The 18,434-nt window shown below is 40.2% G+C and overlaps 2 protein-coding genes and 1 long non-coding RNA gene across 13 annotated transcripts in view; 1 reads left to right on the forward strand and 2 right to left on the reverse strand.

Moving 5' to 3' along the window:
- SLC35E3 (solute carrier family 35 member E3) lies at window positions 1–9,471 on the reverse strand. Its single transcript, XM_083463761.1, has 5 exons — window positions 8,540–9,471; window positions 7,013–7,123; window positions 5,241–5,399; window positions 3,876–3,958; window positions 1–2,879 (listed from the first exon to the last, which is right to left on the reverse strand). Exons 1-5 carry the CDS (start codon window positions 8,927–8,929, stop codon window positions 2,693–2,695), a joined length of 930 nt encoding a protein of 309 aa, XP_083319887.1. The 5' UTR covers window positions 8,930–9,471; the 3' UTR covers window positions 1–2,692.
- LOC310687924 lies at window positions 8,523–17,963 on the forward strand. Of its 8 annotated transcripts, none has more exons than XR_014516631.1 (5): window positions 8,615–8,632; window positions 13,178–13,222; window positions 13,970–14,112; window positions 16,248–16,321; window positions 16,521–17,963. It is a non-coding gene; the product is annotated as an uncharacterized lncRNA (long non-coding RNA). The 8 variants fall into 8 exon arrangements; XR_014516633.1 differs by lacking the exon at window positions 8,615–8,632 and adding an exon at window positions 9,543–9,660; XR_014516635.1 differs by lacking the exon at window positions 8,615–8,632 and adding an exon at window positions 9,678–9,834 and having other exon boundaries at window positions 13,178–13,292.
- The window catches only part of NUP107 (nucleoporin 107), a 22,900-nt gene continuing 15,825 nt past the window's right edge, over window positions 11,360–18,434 (reverse strand). For all 4 annotated transcript variants that reach the window (XM_083463421.1, XM_083463422.1, XM_083463423.1 and 1 more), the window contains 10 exons: window positions 18,193–18,311; window positions 16,723–16,761; window positions 16,226–16,376; window positions 15,559–15,665; window positions 14,638–14,740; window positions 14,383–14,543; window positions 13,949–14,074; window positions 13,337–13,450; window positions 12,510–12,677; window positions 11,360–11,724 (listed from right to left, as the gene is read on the reverse strand). In XM_083463421.1, coding sequence (XP_083319547.1) covers window positions 11,617–11,724; window positions 12,510–12,677; window positions 13,337–13,450; window positions 13,949–14,074; window positions 14,383–14,543; window positions 14,638–14,740; window positions 15,559–15,665; window positions 16,226–16,376; window positions 16,723–16,761; window positions 18,193–18,311 — 1,196 coding nt within the window. In that variant the 3' untranslated portion in view covers window positions 11,360–11,616. The remainder of the gene's footprint in view (window positions 11,725–12,509; window positions 12,678–13,336; window positions 13,451–13,948; window positions 14,075–14,382; window positions 14,544–14,637; window positions 14,741–15,558; window positions 15,666–16,225; window positions 16,377–16,722; window positions 16,762–18,192; window positions 18,312–18,434) is intronic.

The raw sequence follows: 18,434 nt of genomic DNA on the forward strand, positions 1-18,434 counted from the left end.
TAATAATTAAGAACTCTTTTATTCAATCAGCGAAACCAAGAATTTAAATAAAACCTCTCTTCATTCTAACTACAGGATGCGTACATTTGGGTTCTTGGTTTGTGCATTTCATTTACATTTTCTGCCACTGAGAAGACCAACTCCAGCTTTCAGCGCCATTTGTACCTTATACATTCTTATTGTACACTGTATTTACAGTAATATCCTACAACTTCAAACCATGTTACAGTTGAATGAGATAGAGAGTTTAACCATTTTATGCTACCTTTTCAGACACAGAATTGACTTGCAGGAACATTATACCTCTTGAATCCACGTTGTTAGAGGCTACTTTGTGTCTTTATAAAGGGATCTGAATTAGTCTTTTGTTTTAATTAAACAGATCCTTGTGGTGTATTTATCTTACAGAAAAGTTTGTGCACAGCACAAAATTGTTTTGTCAGTGCATACATTGGAACAATACGCACTTCAAGATCATGATGTTCTGAACATATTTTTCTGCAGCCTATTTTTAACGCTAATTACAGATATTTAAGAAAGTAACTAATTTTGTAAAGTATCTAAAACTGTTAGACATGAAATGAAATGGTCTATCAAAATACAAGACCCCCCCCCGGGGGGGTATATTAGGCTACTGAAGGATTTGGGCTACAAACACAACCAAAACATTTGAGAACTGAATAATCATTGAACACTGGCCCTTTTCTGAGGTGGTTGTTTCTACATTGTATTGCTCAAATCACTAAAAGAATTTGGGATCTAAGATTTGCATCATAGTTGTGAAGAGACACCTTTATCAAAAGAAATTAGTATACAGTTCATTTTACAGGAGTTGCAGAATTCAGTTATTTGTTCTTGGTCATATATTCCTAAAACTACAGACAGAAATAAAATACAGGCAGTATATAAAGTTCTGCTTTTGATCATACAAGGCGGGTTTTTTTTACAAACAAACAAACAGCATTTTAATGTATTTATCAAATGAACTTTGTAGCTTGTGAGGCAAAAACTACACACCCTTTCAAAGCAAATTTCTTTTTGGAATCACAGTCTTCTAGTTTTACAACTCAGGCTTACAGTTTCAGTCTTTTATCAAAACTAGCAGCTGTTCGTAACAGTGGAACAAGGACATGCAGCAACCCTTGGGGCTTGTTCCTTCTATGGAGTTATTCCTTGTATGAAGTAACAAATGACCAGGCTATTCACATAGATTGCAAGGCCCTTTGGACACAAATTAGCCTGTTTCTTTTTTTATTAAAAGTGTTACATCATATTTTATTGTTCCATAAGTGAACAGCTCTGCCGGCATTTTGAAAAATATGAACTTACTGCTCAGACATTTTATTAAATGGTTATATAAAAAATTCTTTTAAAATACATGTAGTTTGGTTTAGACAGCAACTAACTACTATGGATGCTTTATTTTCCTTTCCATAAAGTTTCCCCCCCTCCTGAAAGGCTTTACCAGCTGACTTCAAAATTTTGCAGAAATCTTTATTTGTTAGTTAAGACATAATCTGCAAATGTCTGGAAGCATTCCCATCTTCCTGTTCAACCCCATGTATTTCTATTATAAGAGGCTGGAGCAGACTGAATCCCTTATGTTAAGAGACCTGAGGATCTTAAGTGCCACCCTACTAGCTCCCCCCCCCCAAAGCAAAGCCTCCTACTGCTTAATTGTCAACTTTACTCTGGGTTAATCTTAACCAGCAGTTGAAACCCAAGAACTGAAACTGATTAAAAATCATGGTTATTTATCAAATGCTGCTTGGCATTAGCCATGGTTAACCCTGGTACAGATGCAATTCTTAATCATGCTTAAAGCTTGAGGATGGATAGGGGGCATTACACAAACTTGGGAGAAGTACACAAACTCAGTTCAGGAACAGAAAATACTATATCCATACTGGCCCAAGGTGGCTGACTAAGGAATCCGCCCTCTTCTATGAAAAATTCTGGGACCTTAAACGTGGGTATGAAGAAAAGCATTTCAGATTACAGGAGCCAGCCCTGCAGCCAGTTACATTTTTAAAGAGTTTAGAAATCTGATCACGCTGCAAAGGATCAGACTATTTTAGGTGTCTTAATAATACTAGAATACCGTAATTTTGCTTAACTGTAAATGAAGAAAATCTAATTCTCAGAAACAAATGCTTTCTATTGGATTGTTAAAAATAAATCTATGCATGATTATGTTATACAATATTTCATTCAAAAACAAAATACAAGAAAAAACAAACAAAAACAAAATTTGATTTTCCATTCTTTACCAGATCAAGAAGATACAATGTTCATTTGACTTCACATTATCAGCAGACAGCCTCCTTTCTAGAAATGGTAATACTGACATAATCAAAAGGGCGGAATGAATTCCTTTGGCAATTAATGTCATATCTAGATGAGTCCATTTGGTATGAAATAGTTGAATTCTCTTATCTTAGAATTGCCACTGTAATTATGAACCATATTTTAAATATAGAAATCACTTAATAGAATAGAAAAAAACCATAGGCCAAGATTGTAGAAGATGAGTTTTTGTAGTGCTTGGTTTTTTAAAAACTGATCCTTTATATAAAAATAACAGAAATGCACTTCCTTAACAGCAACTGGGCGCATCTATTTCCTTATTTTGCTTGTTTCAAAACTAGTGCATATTAAAAGGACTCATTCACCATCCATATCAGTACTTGTTCTATGGACGCTGAACCAGCTTGCTCTTGCCCCCTTCTTGTTCACTAAGTTTGAAGTGGGTATAAGCTAAAATTCCAAACAATGTGCATGTAATTCCAAGGCCTTGATTAATTGATAAAGGATCCTTAAACAAGAGGTACCCTCCCATGAGGGTGATGCAGAATTTGAAGTGTCCAAACATATTATAGCTATGCAGATCTGTTAAGGAGCATATACTTGTCAAATGTAAAACATGCAAAGTTCATTTATCCACTTACTTGTATGTTGATACAATCCTGTGGAAAGTTTGGCTGCTTAAATCCTATTGCAGTCAATAGGCTTAAAAAGCTGCCTAAAAGTGCACAAGGTTGCAGCCCATGCCTGCTACCTAGGTATCCCCATCACCTGCTTAACCCAACTTCTGATTATTTTGTTTCTATACCTCTTAATAGATCAAAAATATCTGTAAGTGGTGTACAGCACACTGAAGCAACAACAGACAACTTAAACAAGCCTGAGTTCTTACTCAGCTGCATTTTGGGTTTTTAGCTACATCTCAGCTACTATAATCGACACTTTTATGCTTTTATGTATAGCAGATCATTATCTACAAACTAAAAACTCATTATTGTGATTTAATTACTATGAAATGATAAATGCATATTCAAGCACTTGAGCACTGAAAAGTTGTGCTAGTAGAATCCAATGCAACTGCTTTCTGGGCACAATTTAAGGGGTTGGTTTTTACCTATAAATCAGACTGTTCCATCATGCTGGCCACTTCTGCCTCCAGTTAAAAAGGATCTCAAGCAGCAGAGCTGGGGGAGACCAGTCTGAAATACTGGAGGATGCTGCCAGTCAGAACAGACAATGCTGGACTTATATGGGCCAATAGTCTGACCTGGTATAAAAAGGCTTCTTATGGCTGGTGGGTTGGAGGATTCTCTATAGCAACTTTTGTGACCAGTGAGGGGTGCGGACAGGAGAGGGTAGAGTAACAGTTACATTCCCCCACCACAGCTGAAGTAGCAGGACTGTGGTTACAAGCCACTGCATTTTTACAGTCTTGTAATCAGAACAAAACATGTTCGTTATTAGTTGGCTGGCACACTAATTTCTTTATTAAATATACCAGTGTGAATACTGAAGATATATTTTTTTCAACTGAAAGTGAGAAATAGGACTAAAAAAAGAGAAAAGGATACGTGACTGGTGAAGTATTCCCAATGATCCAGTAAATAGATAAGTTCACCATAAAGGCTATGATTCCAGACAGCAGCACCATAAACTGTGGGTAAGTAATAGACACACAAAACCAAACAAAACCAAACCAAACAAAACATGAGCACTGCAACGTGTTTCAAGGCATCACTACATTAAAACGTTTGAACAGCTGTACAACATAATACAGTACAGTATAGCAAATTCACAATCAAATAAGCAAATATGGATTGTAAACAAACAAAACCCATACTGGTTTGCAAAGCACAGTGTTCTTCCTGGAAGTGGTTTGAACAGTTACTACAGGAGGCATGAATTCTATTTGACCCTGGCAGACAACTTTGGGCCTTGACTGGGCCAGAAGCCACAATGCCATTTTTTCATTCCCAATAATTCCACAATAACATAATGGATTCTTATGTTGTTGGCATATACATTGTACAGATGTTAGCTGCCTTGGGAGTTTCAATTGTTTTATGTCACTGCTGGGAAAGGTTTTTTTTTTATACTGATTTTTATTATTACAGCATTATACTGTATTTTGTATTACTGTATGCTTATATATATTTTTCAAGCTGCCTAGAGAATCTTATGTATTGGGAACCACCTAGAATGAATAAATAAATAAATAAATCTAATTCAAATGGAATATTTTATTTTATTTTAAAGTTTTTGTTAAGATTTTTTTCTTTGAAGCATCTGACATACCTATTCCCAAGGAGGATAGAACCATCAACTTAGCAGCCTTATTACTAGAGAGCATAATGCAGTTCTATCCTATGTTTACTCAGAAGTAACCTCCCATTATATTTGGTACAGTTCCCTCCAAGTAAATTCATACAGGATTACAATATGAGATAGGCAGAGCAATACTAACCGGGCAGATACACTAGGGGCAGATATGTTGGCATATCTTCTGTGTAAATCAAGCCACACTGCTCCTGCCCAAGAGGTCTGTGGCTGGGGAAGGGTAAACATTACTTTACTGCCCTTCCATCAACTCCTATAGAGTGAATTTAATTACACCTGTATTTTGGGTGGTATAAGCTGCACTGACCTCTATGGGCTTTAGAGTTCGTGAGTGGCTGGGACCTTCTTCATAAAATTCCCCATGATTTCAGTAACTGCATGTCCAGATTTACTTACTTAGGCTAGACTGTAACTGCAAAACTTGGGACACTCCCTCACCCTCTATTTGAAGTGGATACTCCATAAATTATATTTGGCTAAGCGGTTTCTACTTGGAGCACCACTGTTACTATGGATTATCATTTTGAAGATACTACTCAAAAATGCAGGCTCAAACTTTAATATTTTTTTTAAAAAGCAGACACAAAACAAAGGCTTACCACAGCAGAAAGTGTCCAGGGACCAAATATTCCGCCATCGCCAAATACTGGTTCAAAGAAGGGAACGACACACAACAGCATGCCACAAGACATGGGAGCTTGATAGTACAGCAACTGCATAGAGTTTACCTGTAGCTCATGTTGCTTCGCTCCTACCCACTAAAATCAAGAAAAATACATTAATAACCTGTGACATCCAAGTGTAATAAGTTGTAAGGAATCTTTTAGCGCCTTCTACAAAAATGATAACGTAGATATATACATTAACAAAAATCTATACGTACATTAGAGGACAGCTAAGCCCAATTTATCCAAATTTGGGAGGAAAGCTGAAACATTTGGAACTTCAAAGGATTTTTCTTTACACAGGCTTAAATGACACAGGGTTGGGGTTTCTGAGAGATTCAGCATAGGTTTAGATCATCAAGAAAAAAATGCCATGTTTAACTACGGAGTCAAATTACTTCCTGAACAAGCATTAATTTTAACTGGTGGTTATAACAAAAGATATTGGTTTGCAACTACTTCATATAATTTATTTATTTTCTTAATCTTGCAGTACACAGAAGCTGCAAAATTGTAGCTGCTTAGAGAGCAGAAAACTATCTGTTTGAATCTCTTCATATGCAATGATATGAATCAAGATGGTGCTTGGAGGCCAAGACTTCTAAATAAGCTTGCAAACATGGCTGGGCTCTGAATTTAATTTATTCATGTATATACTGCTTAGTGTCAAAATAGGCTTCTAAGTAGTTTGCAAAGTATAAAAACTATTTATACAAACACCCACAATTAAATACAAAAGAAAATAATTCAATTAAAACTCCACAGCAATTAAAACAGGTGACTTGGGTCAAGAGACTAAGGGGATGCCTGTGCATTTTCAAAAGCTAACAGAACACTAACACAAATGGAACCTCTTGTATTTCAGCATACAGTGCATTCCATAACACTGGTGCCACTAGTGAAAAAACCCACCTCAGCAGCACCACAAACTACCAGGCCAGGACAAGATTAACCAGTTTCCATTTGTTGATTTTAAAGCTGTTACTAGGCAATGGAGGGGAAGTCTGTCTCAGGTAACCTCGTCCAGAGTTGTACAGGGTTTTATATTCAATGCGCCTAAATTCCTTGTTCCCTGTACAAGATCAGAACAGAGACTCCTTCCTTTTAGAAAAAAGCAACCTAAATTCAAGTATCCCCTCTCTCATCCCCATTGTGTCTGGTACCTCTTTTGGCCTCTTAATCCTAGCCAGTTTATTCAGAAGTTAACCCACACTGGGTTCTTTGGGCCTTCCTCCCTAGTAAGTACATTTAGGGCTATAAGCTTCATATATCACTTATAAGACCTAACTTCAGACATTTCCCATATTTCTTTTTACATAGAAAAGTAGCCTTTAAATCAATGTGTTTGAGAGATGGCCATGATTGAGTTTTACAAGACTGTAAGAGTGAAAATGTTAATACGTTGGTTTGTTTAAAATCCAGATTTCACTTTGAATAAATATTGCATATTTAACCCCAAAATAAAGAATGTAACCACATAATACACATTTGCCTACTGCTTGCAGACAAAGAGTTTGGTGTCAATGACCACAGTTTCGTATTTTACAGTTGTCAAGAGTGGTAAATGCACAACAATATATTAGTGGAGGACCTGCCATCTGAGATAGCCAGAAAAAAGGTAGAAGATTTAGGAGTGTTACATCAAGACAGTTATTATTTTGAATCAAAAACTGCATATGATAAAAGGTCTTTTTTTTTTTACTTACCACTTGATAAAGAGATGTAACTAAAACACCGAGGGAAGCAAATACCATGCCAAGAAAGTTAAATTTCACATCATAATAGGAATTTAGGAAAACGCCTAAAGTAATAGGAATCTGTAAAGGAAAGGAAAAAGAATGTTACATGTTCTATGCATTTGCTGCTCATACAATTCAACAGAACAAAACTTTTCTTATCTATAAGCCTCAAAGTCCAAACTTCAGCTGTCACGTCCAGAGATGCTGCATCAATTATATAATTTGATGGAAGAAAAAGAATACCACCAATAAAAGTCACACATAAGCATGAAATGAAATGAAAGCAGTTACCACTAAAAATGCATCTCCTACTCAGAACATTGGGCAGGTTTCTGGTGAGATACAAGATTTTCTTCAAGAAACAGACTAAAAGACCACTATTTTGCAGAAGTGCTGTAGCAATTGCATCACATGCAGCTCACGAATATATTGGCTATGACACATCTGAGGAAATAAACATACATAATCTAAAACTCAAGTGTAATTTTTGTTTCAATGCTTTTTTTTTTTTTGCTCTTATGGAAGTTTATGCAAATTCAACCGACATATTAATTTACTACAACCCAAACAATTAAGATTTATTAAATCAGGGAACAGCCCTAATTGGGGAGGTTTATATGCTTTTCTAGTTTTTCATGCCTCTATTGTATGGTTTTTATCTTTTCAGTGTTGTAAACTGCTCCTATATGCTTTGTGCTTTAGCGGCATATACTTTTATAAATAAAAAAACAACAACAGCATGGTTAGCAGTTCTTAACTGAAATGCACTGATATTGAAAATGCAGACATCTCACTACTTCCTAACCTTTCTTATCTCCTATACTTCACAACCTCAGCTGTCCACCTTCTCCATGAGCTTCAGAAGACCAGCATACTGCACTATGCTTTTGAAAAAGGGAAGGGTCACCCCTTATTTAACAGGACTGGACCAAGAAGGCATTTGCCTTCCCGGAACATCACTTCCCTGCATTAGAAACGGGCAATCCGATTCTTTCACTCAGGACCAGCGAGCAGGGTCGTCTGCGCCAGGCCCTCCTATTCGGCAGCAAGCCTACCTAGGGCAAACGCAGTAAGAAAAAGAAAGGGCCTCTGAGCCTGTGCAGAATGAATTAACGGCCTTCATAAACTGGGACAGGAAAAAAGGCGGGAGAGGCTTCCGGGTATCCCTTCAGAAGCCAAAGCTCTGGTTTTTTTGTGCGTAGGGGTGCCAACTTGAATTAAATTATGGGTCGATCACATGATCACTATTTGAATGGCAATGCCTATTAAATGGGGGGGGGGGCCCTCAAATATTTCATTGGGTGGGGGACGAAGACCCCTCGGCCCCTAGGAGTTGGCTCAAAGTGTTTGAGGGCAGCGATCGCCTGGACGTGCGAGAGCGGCTGGCTCCCCTTTCCCTCCCCCCGGGCCTGAGGAAGGGTTTCGGGGGCCGCTCTGCTGGTGCGGAATGGCCCCCTCCCGCCCTGGCTCTCTGGCTCCCGCCCTTCTCCTCACCAGGGTGAGCTTGATGCGGGCGGGGAAAGTCTTTCCGTAAGCCACGCTCTGGATGAGGACGATGACCGGCGTGGTCATGGCCTTGGCCAGCTGGTAGGTGCCGATGGTGTTGTTCTGCAGGGACAGGTTGGTGAAGACCACGAAGCCGCAGAAGCTGAGCGCCAGGGGCAGCACCTGGCGGGGCCGCAGGCTCTTCGGGGAGAAGATGCCCAGCGCCTGGCACACGTACAGCCCCAGCCAGGTGACGGCGAAGTGCACCAGCGTCAGCGTCAGGTTGGGGAAGCCCATCCGCACGTACAGCCACTTGTTCAGGAACACGATGCAGATGGACGCCGCCAAGTTCACCAGCAGACCCGCCGCCAGGCGGCCCCGCTCCAACGCCGGGCCCATGCTGCCGCCGGCCTCCGGGCCCAGCTCCTCGTCCGCAACCGGCGAGGCAGCCGCAGTAGCCACCGCTGCTGGGTGGTAGGCGGCGGCGGCAGCAGCACTGGCCGCCGCCGCCACCACTACCACCGCCTTGCCCGCCCACTACCGGGCCACGTGGCTCCGGCGTAGGATCTTCCGGGGCCAACAGGCCGGCGGCTCCGCCCTGGCAAAGAATCGGCTCGCCTCACGGCGGCCCTCTTTCCCCTCAGACACTCACGCGGGGAGGAGTCCCGCCCCTCTGGCAGGCTTAGCGGAGAAGAGCCTCCGTGAGAACAGAAAGAAACGAATCCTTACCTTTCCCTTTAGCTCGGGAGAAAGGGGGCGCCTGTGCATAGTTGTTTCCCTTTTTTTAAGGAAAATTCCCTTGTTCCGAACAGGATTCCTCTCAAGAAAAGGGAAAAGTTGACAGCTATGCGCCTGTGCCGAATTGCGAACCCGCCTCGAAAAATTCGAGCGGGACCGTTGCCGCCCCTGAGGTGAGCTCGCGCGTTCGAACGACGTTTCGAACGCCACTCCCTTAACGTCTGTTTAACGGCCACGCGCTGCAGAAGGCGCCTTAACGCAGCCCTGTTGTGCCGCAGTTGCTGGCTGTCGGGCAAATGAGTTAACGGGGCTACTGAAAAGCGTTGGGCTGGGGGGGGGGGGCAACGGAAAAATAACGGCTCCGTCTCCGTTTGACAACGTAGCCAGCAAAGGTGGTGCATGGCTGAAACTCTTTAAGATGTATTTACTTTATAGCGGCCTTCCTGATCCCCCCCGACTCCCATCCGTCCTGACCATTGGGAGTTGGATGTCCAAAAGACGCTGGAGGGTCTCAAGCTGAGAGGTTGCTTCAGGCATTTCAGAATCTTCCAGCTCCAGGCAATGGGGTAAGAAATAAAATACTGTACTGGAGCATTTCCATGGGCTGAATTGCCAGGAACGATTTGGAAGGGCCCCACACTGGGCAAAGAGATTCCTGCATTGTAGGTTAGACTAGATGACTCTTAGGGTGCCTTTCAATTTACAGTTCTATAAGTCTATGAATTAACAGTGTGAGGTGTGTTAATCTGAATTTATATGGTTTATCACTGTAGATCATGGCATAAGGCTGACAATTCTAATATGACATGAGACCTTCCACGATGAGTTTTGGTGACCGTGGAACAAGCCCAAGTCCAGCTCCCTGCTGAAAGGCATTCAGGAATATCCTGAGTTCACACACATCTGGTTTAAGGATTAACACTTGCAAATTTAGTTGTCAAGTACAGGATATTCAACTCAATGAGATTGTGGACAGAGATGGTCAGGTTCAAACAATGGTTTACTATCAAGTCTTTCGCCCTTTTGTTAAGCAAGCAGGATGGCCAGTTTAAACCATTTCTCACCAATTATGGAAATTGTAGGAACCACTAATTTCACAGCCCCCTCCCTTCCCCACCAGCAGCAAATAGACCCCCCCCCAGGCACTCCAGGGGCAGGGCCTAAGGACTGAGCCACTTCAGGATCTTGACAGCACTGGGCCAAAGTGCTATGCCAGCTCCAAGCTGGTGTGCCTGCCTGCTCACCTTCTTTCCCAGGTAGCATCATAGGCGCCGACTCCATGGGGCCTGAGGGGGCCCGAGCCCCCTCAAAAATTCGTTTGGGGGGGCTCCGCCCCCCCCAATAATCTCGGGCGCCCCTCCATCAGAGCGCCACCACCGCCCCTCCCCCAGCCCAAAATGCACAGGGTCGGGCTGCATGCCTCCTGCCCTCCCTCCCGAGCAAAAGCTCCACCCAATTTCCTTCGGAGCTGATTAATAGGCGCAGCACGCTCTCCCCTATTCGCTCATGAGGAGGCGGCGCCACTTTATCTGCATATTCATGAGCTTATTTATTATTCATGAGCTTTCGCGGGCTCCCCCAATATTTTTTATAAGTCGCGCCCCTGGGTAGCATGCCCGGCAGGGCTGCCAGTGTAGTGCTCCAAACTCCAGTAAGCCCCACTGGGAAGTGGTGTGAGCTAGGGTTGCACCCTAAATTTTCAATCTGTCCTTGCAATGGATTATGCGTACTTTTTCTTGATAATCAGAAATTCTGTCAAGTAAGTAGCCCAACACTAAGGCTGGAATCCCAGTGATGCTTGTATCCTAAGCCTCCATTGTTTTAAGCAGCAGTGTTTTATATAAATACATGTATATATCTGGAATGCTTCACTCTCACTTGAAAGTCACACAAAGCCTTTGGTTGTCAGGCTCAATATGGTAGGAAGGGCTTCTGTTCTGAGAAAAGGTGCACAGGAGACAGGATTTTACCTGGAAGACGGTAAGCTGTACTTATGAACAGCTGTGACGGTTCAACCATGTGAGCTAGCAAACAAGAGGCATTTATTTATAGTGCATTTTGCACATTTATGAGCTAAAGATACTTATTTCATAGTAAACCAGTCATTTCAAATTTTATTGGAAAAAAATACAAATGTCAAAACAGTTTGTCATTTTACATACATAGAAAGTCATTTTGCTAGTGTCAATGCACTGCAACATCTTTAAAACAAAATTTCTATGCCAAACTTTGTGGGTTGAATCAGAGGTTTTCTTCCCCTTTCACCTGGAGTATGAGAACTTTGGGCCCAACCTTACGTTTACTTGTGCCACCATTCAACATTATTTTTATAACCCAGAATGGTGGAACTAAGACTGGATTTCATATCCAAGAGGATCAAGACCTTGATCCAAAAGCATGAGGGAAGACTCCCTTAGCTTCTGCAGCAGCTTCTGGAGTTCATCCTTAGAAAATACCTGAAGAGGAAGATAAAAATAACTTAAGGGTATAGATACAGATGCCTCTGTAAGCATTTATTATATGAGGAAAAAAGTTAAACAATCTAAGCACAGGAAAAAGTGATGATATTTTTATCTACAATAATCCTAAAACATGGGGCTGAGAATTTTAATTTAATTTAGTTCAGAAATGCTTTTTAAAAAGATACTCTCCAAAAAATATACAACCCCCCCCTGTGCATTCCCTGCCTAGAAAGTTTGCTTTCTCACCCCCCCCCCCATTAAATTACATAGTCATAAGGACTGTTCACTCTCATGGGTGCTATACTGACTGGGACTGTCTGTTACTTCATTCTGTTAGTGTACTAGTGTCCTGCATTATTCCAATATATCTTGGAAGTGCTAAAAGAAAGCCCCAAAATAAACATACAGTGTTGTATCCAGTACTGCACCAGCAGGGTTCCACTAGTGCTATAAGACTTAGGTTGCCCTGCACCCCCTCCAGATTTGCTCCGAATGGTCAACCAACTCTTCACAGCTAATTTTGAGGGCATGCAAGTGTCTGGAGAGGAAGTTCTGTTATGTGCACCTAACCTTGTGCCAGCAGAGCTGCAGTGTTGGATGTGTGCCACACCCAATTGCTTCCCAGAAATTTTAAACACTATTTGATAGTGTGACTAATTTATTGTGTGATTTGGAATTTGACAAATACAGACAATAAGACAAAAGTGCTTGTTACAGTGTGGATTCTTTCAGCTAAATAGGCAAGCAGAGTATTTAAAACTTTAAGCAAATGAACTTACCATGTAGAGTTTATGTCGATCTGATGAAATCAAGTCAGCAAGCCTTAGGTCTTCCTGATACTGTCTTGTGCTATGCAATACAGTATGAAGGAGGAAGCACATCATTGGCAAACAGAGTTTTCGCAGCATGATCATCTGATGGGTACGCTCAGGGTCATCTTCAGCACCCTTGGTAAGAAAGTGTGGAATAGTCTTAACCAGAAATGTCACATTCATTTTTAACAAACTCTAGTGTTTAACAATCATATGGAAACTCCAAATTGAAACATCATAATGCTAAATCCTGCACTAACACAACCGTCATGGGAGGTTATCAGTGGCAACTAGTCATGAAGATTATATTATCTCTAGTATCAATGGCAGTATGCCTCTGAATACCAGTTGCTGGGAATCACAACCAGGACAGTGCTGTTGCGCTCATGTCCTGCTTGTGGGCTTCCCATAGGTAGATAACTGGTTACTGAGATAAAAGAACATTGGATGAGATAGGCCTTTGCTCTGACCCAACAGGGCTCTTCGTATAGTCTTAGGATGCTGACCTCCAAAAACTAGCCAAATTAGAAGATACTGCAATAAGTCAAATTTACAGTTTGAGTAAAGTATTAGCTTTTTAAAACCATAGTTGTCATCTTGCAGTTATTTCTTAAATAAATGTTAAATATTCCTAGGTTTTCCACGGAACAAGCATTACTAAATCAGCAATCAATCCATAGGTAAACGAAAACTAAGCAACAGCACTGCAGCATGTTAGCCTGGGAAGCAATACTGCTAGCCAATTACTGTGTAGGGTCAGCTTCACATATTTAAAGTAAATATGTATGTACTACCTCTCTGACATCAACCATCCATCCTCCATCAACAAACAGTAAGACATTGTACATTTTTTCTTTCACATCAGCTGTAAGGGCATCTAGGAGACCTTTCCAAATACCATAGTCCATCTGAAAAAGAAAAGTCCAAGTGAATCTTTCAAATCTTCATAACACACATTGTTTCTTCACCACAATGTACTGTATTGCATGCTTTTCCATTAATTTAAGAATAAGCTCAGAGGGAGTGTTACAGCACAGGTTGTTCCAGACAGAGTAAGTGGTGCAGCTGACATTCTACTACACTGCACAATTTTAACAGTTTGCCTCTCTTCTGCAAAAGAGCAGCAGATTGCTGGTTAATTAACTGAAGTGTCAACTTGCAGTTAAACTTGCCAATGAAGTGGAACCCAGAGTTTTGTCTTACCCGCTTGTTAATGATATTATGAACTAGGTCTATCCAGTTCAATTAGACAACTACCCTAAGTCCTAGCTGGCACAGCCGATCATTCAAGGTTGATATGAGTTGTCATCCAACATCTGGAGGGCATCACATATGTGATCTTACTAGCACAGGGTTAGCCAATTGGCAAGATGGATGGATGAATTTTACTTTTCCTTTCTATTTACCTCATATTTCTTCTCTTTAAGTTCATAGGCAACTTCTTCAGTGAAACTTGCTTGTAAAAGCTGACCAGGCTTCTGTGGCACCGAGTTCATGTGTTTAAACCATTCATTGAAGGCTTCGTGGGCTTCCTAAATTGAGTTGGAAATGTTTAGTCATTTTCATGTAGGTAAGTGTACACAGGTAGACATAGTAGTGGGTTTGTTGACATGCTGATCCTTGACAGACTACTATTAAATATGCATTTGAAGACCACTGATTTAGAGAAGATGGGGCCCGGCTCTAGAATATTAGTTTGTTTTTTTAAAAAAATGGGTCCATATGCTTGAATAGAGTGCATTCCTCTCATGTCTGAGTAAGGTTAGCCCACACTCAACATATCTGATTAGAAGGCAGGTCTTCTAGGTACCTCTTTTTGGGACCTAGATCATAGTCTTACCAGGTAAGCTCTAATACATAAATGCTCTCTAATAGCGTTGTCATCTTCAGCTGGAAGTGGACTATCCATTCCTTGCTCTTCCCATTGATTGTATATTTCTGCTATAGAGTCTTGTGGAATCTTTAAAAACACATCCTTGGCTGCTTCATGTTTCTTTGATGCTGTATTTAAAGAGCATCAGTAAGTCATTTTCAGATTCATCATACTTCCTTAATATTTTCTCTAGTTTCAAACTGATGGCTAATATTGTAGTACCTAAGAATTTCCTCATTATAGCATTGCTTTGTTTAAGTGCTTCAGCCCTCTGAGCAGGATTGAATACCAGCCAGTCAATTACATCAATCTTCAGCTGATCTTCCTAGAAAAAAAAGATCTCTATTCAGTATATATTTTAAACAAATTTACTAGTCAGCTTTTGAGGATACAAAACAAATTAAAGACAGTGGTCACAATCTAGAAAACTACATGACTAGCTTAGCATGGCAAGCAGAGCACTAGACCTATGCTTCTCTAACAGCAGATTTCCATCACTGCGACAAAATGCATTTAAATCTTCTGTGTTTGAAGAACAATTTGTGACTAAGGCATGAGTATTACTGTTCCAAGAAAAAGCTTTGTTTGACTTTCAAACACTCCATGGTATGTCCAAAGTACCTCTCTGGGTGGTAGCCACAGATTTCACAATATAAAATCTAATATAAAGTTACTTTCATAGTAACTTTTCCATGGATGCCTATCAAAATCTTTACTTTCAAACAGTGGAAGTATTTGAAAAATTAGCAGTTCACTATTAGCCAGCCTCATCCACAATTCATTTGGAACATAAAATTTGAGTTATTCATCCGTAATCTTGGCACAAATAATGTTTAAGTACTGGTGAAAAGCCATACAAATGTGTATTTTGGTGGACAGCATAAATTACAATTAAACACTCAAGAATTGCAACATGAGAAAATAATCCCAACTCTCCCCTTTTACCATAGCTTTGGTCTGAATCCATGTCAATACTAATACTATGAGCAGTACTTGGCACATACTGCGGTCAACAGAATACAAGGGATACAATTTATTTTAGAATTATGAGTATCCCTTCCACAGCTGCTGATTCCCCCCCCCCCCCCGTCTTCTCTATTTGGGGAAAAAGTGTTAAGAAACACAGTTAGCACCACTGTTCACCTCTGTTGTGCCTGTATCTATCGCAAGATCATGATGAGTGAACTCGCCAGCATCTTTCTTGCGAATATTTTCAACAACCGTTTTAGTGATAGTTGCTACTTCCAGACCTTTAAATAGAAAAATATACAAGAGTTAGATATGAGGAAAGAGGAGGAATTTATAGGAGGAAATTTTGGTTTTAAATAAATGTCACGAAAAGAAAAAAGAAGGGCACATCCACTGAGCAGGAGTACCAATAAGGATACATCAGCAATATTGATAAATATGCTCAGTTCGGTTAGATTGATATTTTTCAAGAACAAAGGGTTGTAGAAAATGGTGGTGAGAATTTCATAGCAGGGCAGAGTCTCTCTTTAAAAAAGTAAAACAAGTTTATGGGTGCTTCAAAACTAGATCCAATGCTGAACAAATTTAAAATTATTAATAGTTTTGTATTCAACTAACTATTACTCAGAGTGGACCCGTGACTAACTTAGGTGTATTAATTTCATTTTGTGTACCTAGACTAAAAGTTAGTTGAATACAATTGGTAGTTTATACGACGACTGAAATACTGCAACTTGGACATAGCTGCTTAATAATACTTGCCCACTTAGAAGATGTAATTAAATGTTCCCCAGGAAAAGAGAATACCACTCCCAAATAAATCATTCACAAAATTTCTTACCTGCCTCCTTTGCTAACTCTAGGCAATGGTGACGTTGTTCTGTCTCCGTGACATCTTCCAAGAATGCAGCATACTGAGCAATAGCTACATCCTGAGGCAAGTGGCTGACATAAAATGCTATAAGATCTGTGTGCTTCTCACATATTAACCACTGCAGCATAAAAATAAATTTAAAAAGAAATTTGTTTTATTGCATTGCCCAATTTATATTTCATTTGTGCACACGAGAGAAAATCAGAATAATTTATCTCTACATGTTTTTAAAAACTGATAATGCTTTTTTTTCTTTCAGCAGTTATTCTAATGACACTCTGCAGTAACGAAGACAATCCATAAGCTATTTGTATAAACAATGGTCATCCTTGTGAAGGTGTGTTAAAAATAGCCAAAATATTTCAGCAAATGGTTTGCTATTTGTGTTTCCATTTTAAGAAATGAAAACTGTTCTAGTAATTTTAGAGCTTATTGTAGATGATATATTGCATCTAAAGACTTACCTGAATGTAAGTTTTCAAAACGTCCACCGATACTTCCTCCTTAATGGAAAAAGTTACTAGGTTTAATAACATTACTTAAGAATGTCAATTAAATTTCCAAGTCACTGTTACACCTTTCTATACTATCTGAAAATCGCTAGTTTCATCCAGGTCTCTTTAAGACAAATGACTGAGTCTAGATTGGAACCAAATGAGTTACAGTTGAGCATTGTCAGATGTCAGGCATTCCATAACAGGTGACACTATTTTTATCGTGTGATATTTAATTATCAGTCATTCCATATTAATACCTCTGGGAAGGAGAATAGCTTTGCAGCATCAGCGAAAACTGGAAATTTGTTACATTACAACTGGAGTTTTGTTATAGTAACCTTGCACGTTTCAGGGATAGACAGAAAATGAAGACTATGAGGATACTGACGTTAACTCACAGACAAGAAAGGCTTTAGTTCTTTTATGGATATTTACTTGTACAACAGGACCTGATTTTCCCTTAATCAGCAGGTTACTCCCGCTGTAGAGGTACAGGTATTGTTTGCTTACATAGAAATACATATTTTTTACCATTCCTTCATTATTCTATATCTACACAAAACGTTATGGGTTTCTTGCTTAGCCCAAACTTTACTTGAAAGGAAACCATTTAACTAGACAAAAACAACTGACAAATTAAATTATGGTGGAAAAATACATATTGCAAATTATTCTTAATAGCATGCATGGGGAATCTCCTGCCCAAAGGCCAACTTGGCCCATGAGGTCATCCCCCTCTATGTTTGACATATCATCAGATGTAGAGCAGGGGAAGCCATGGCTACAAAGAAACAATGTGGAGCCTTCAAGTGCACTCCTGATTGTTCCTCTGCAAGTGGGGGCTTGCATTTGGTGTCAAATGCAAGCCCCCCCTGGGACTGGCTCTCCTAAGTGGAACTGATCCCTGCTGCAAGTAGGGGTTTGCACCCAGGACTTTAAATCCAGAGCCAAATGTTAGCCTGCTGGGATTGTGAGCTCCTGATCAGAGCTGATGCGTGCAGCTGATCCATGCAAAGAATTTTTGCAAAGCGTAATGTTTCACCTAATGTCAGATGAGCAACCTCATTCACCTGTCTAAGTAGCCTGCCAGCTCAATACAGTTCCCCATAAGTGCTTTATAGTCAAATATCAATTGCAATGTATAGGTGCTTTCTGTTGAAACAGTTCTCAGACTACTATTTTTAATTAAACTAGCATTACATGCCGAATATGGCATGCTTCTTTTTACTACTAGCAAAATGGGGAGGGGAAGAAGCCACTAAAGAATCACTAGCAAAAAGTTTTCTCTTTGTTGTGTTGCTCTGGTCTGTTTCCCTTCCCATCAAGCTCTTAAACCTAGCTTGGTAGCTGGAGAAAAAGAATGATTAGGTTGCACAAGTGAAAGGAGAGGAACTACCAGTTCTTTCCTATATTCCAGGCACCATTACAAGAACTTACTTTAGTCTGTAGTCCCAAAGTGCGGAAAAATAAAATGAGATGTGTCATGAACCGAAGCAGGTGTCCTGGGAGCACATTTCTGTCTTTGGAGAGCCATTTGTTAAATTCTTCCATCAAACCTGAGAAAATAACAAGTTTCAGTTCACCTTACCACTAATAAACAGATATTGGGGAGGGGGCTTGCTGTGCTTTGCTTTAAATGGATAGTGTAAATCAGGGGTCACCACCCTTTTTGGACCTGC

The sequence above is a fragment of the Podarcis liolepis genome (assembly GCF_965112155.1).
Source record: "Podarcis liolepis genome assembly, chromosome: 10".
NCBI classification, from domain to species: Eukaryota; Metazoa; Chordata; class Lepidosauria; order Squamata; family Lacertidae; genus Podarcis; species Podarcis liolepis.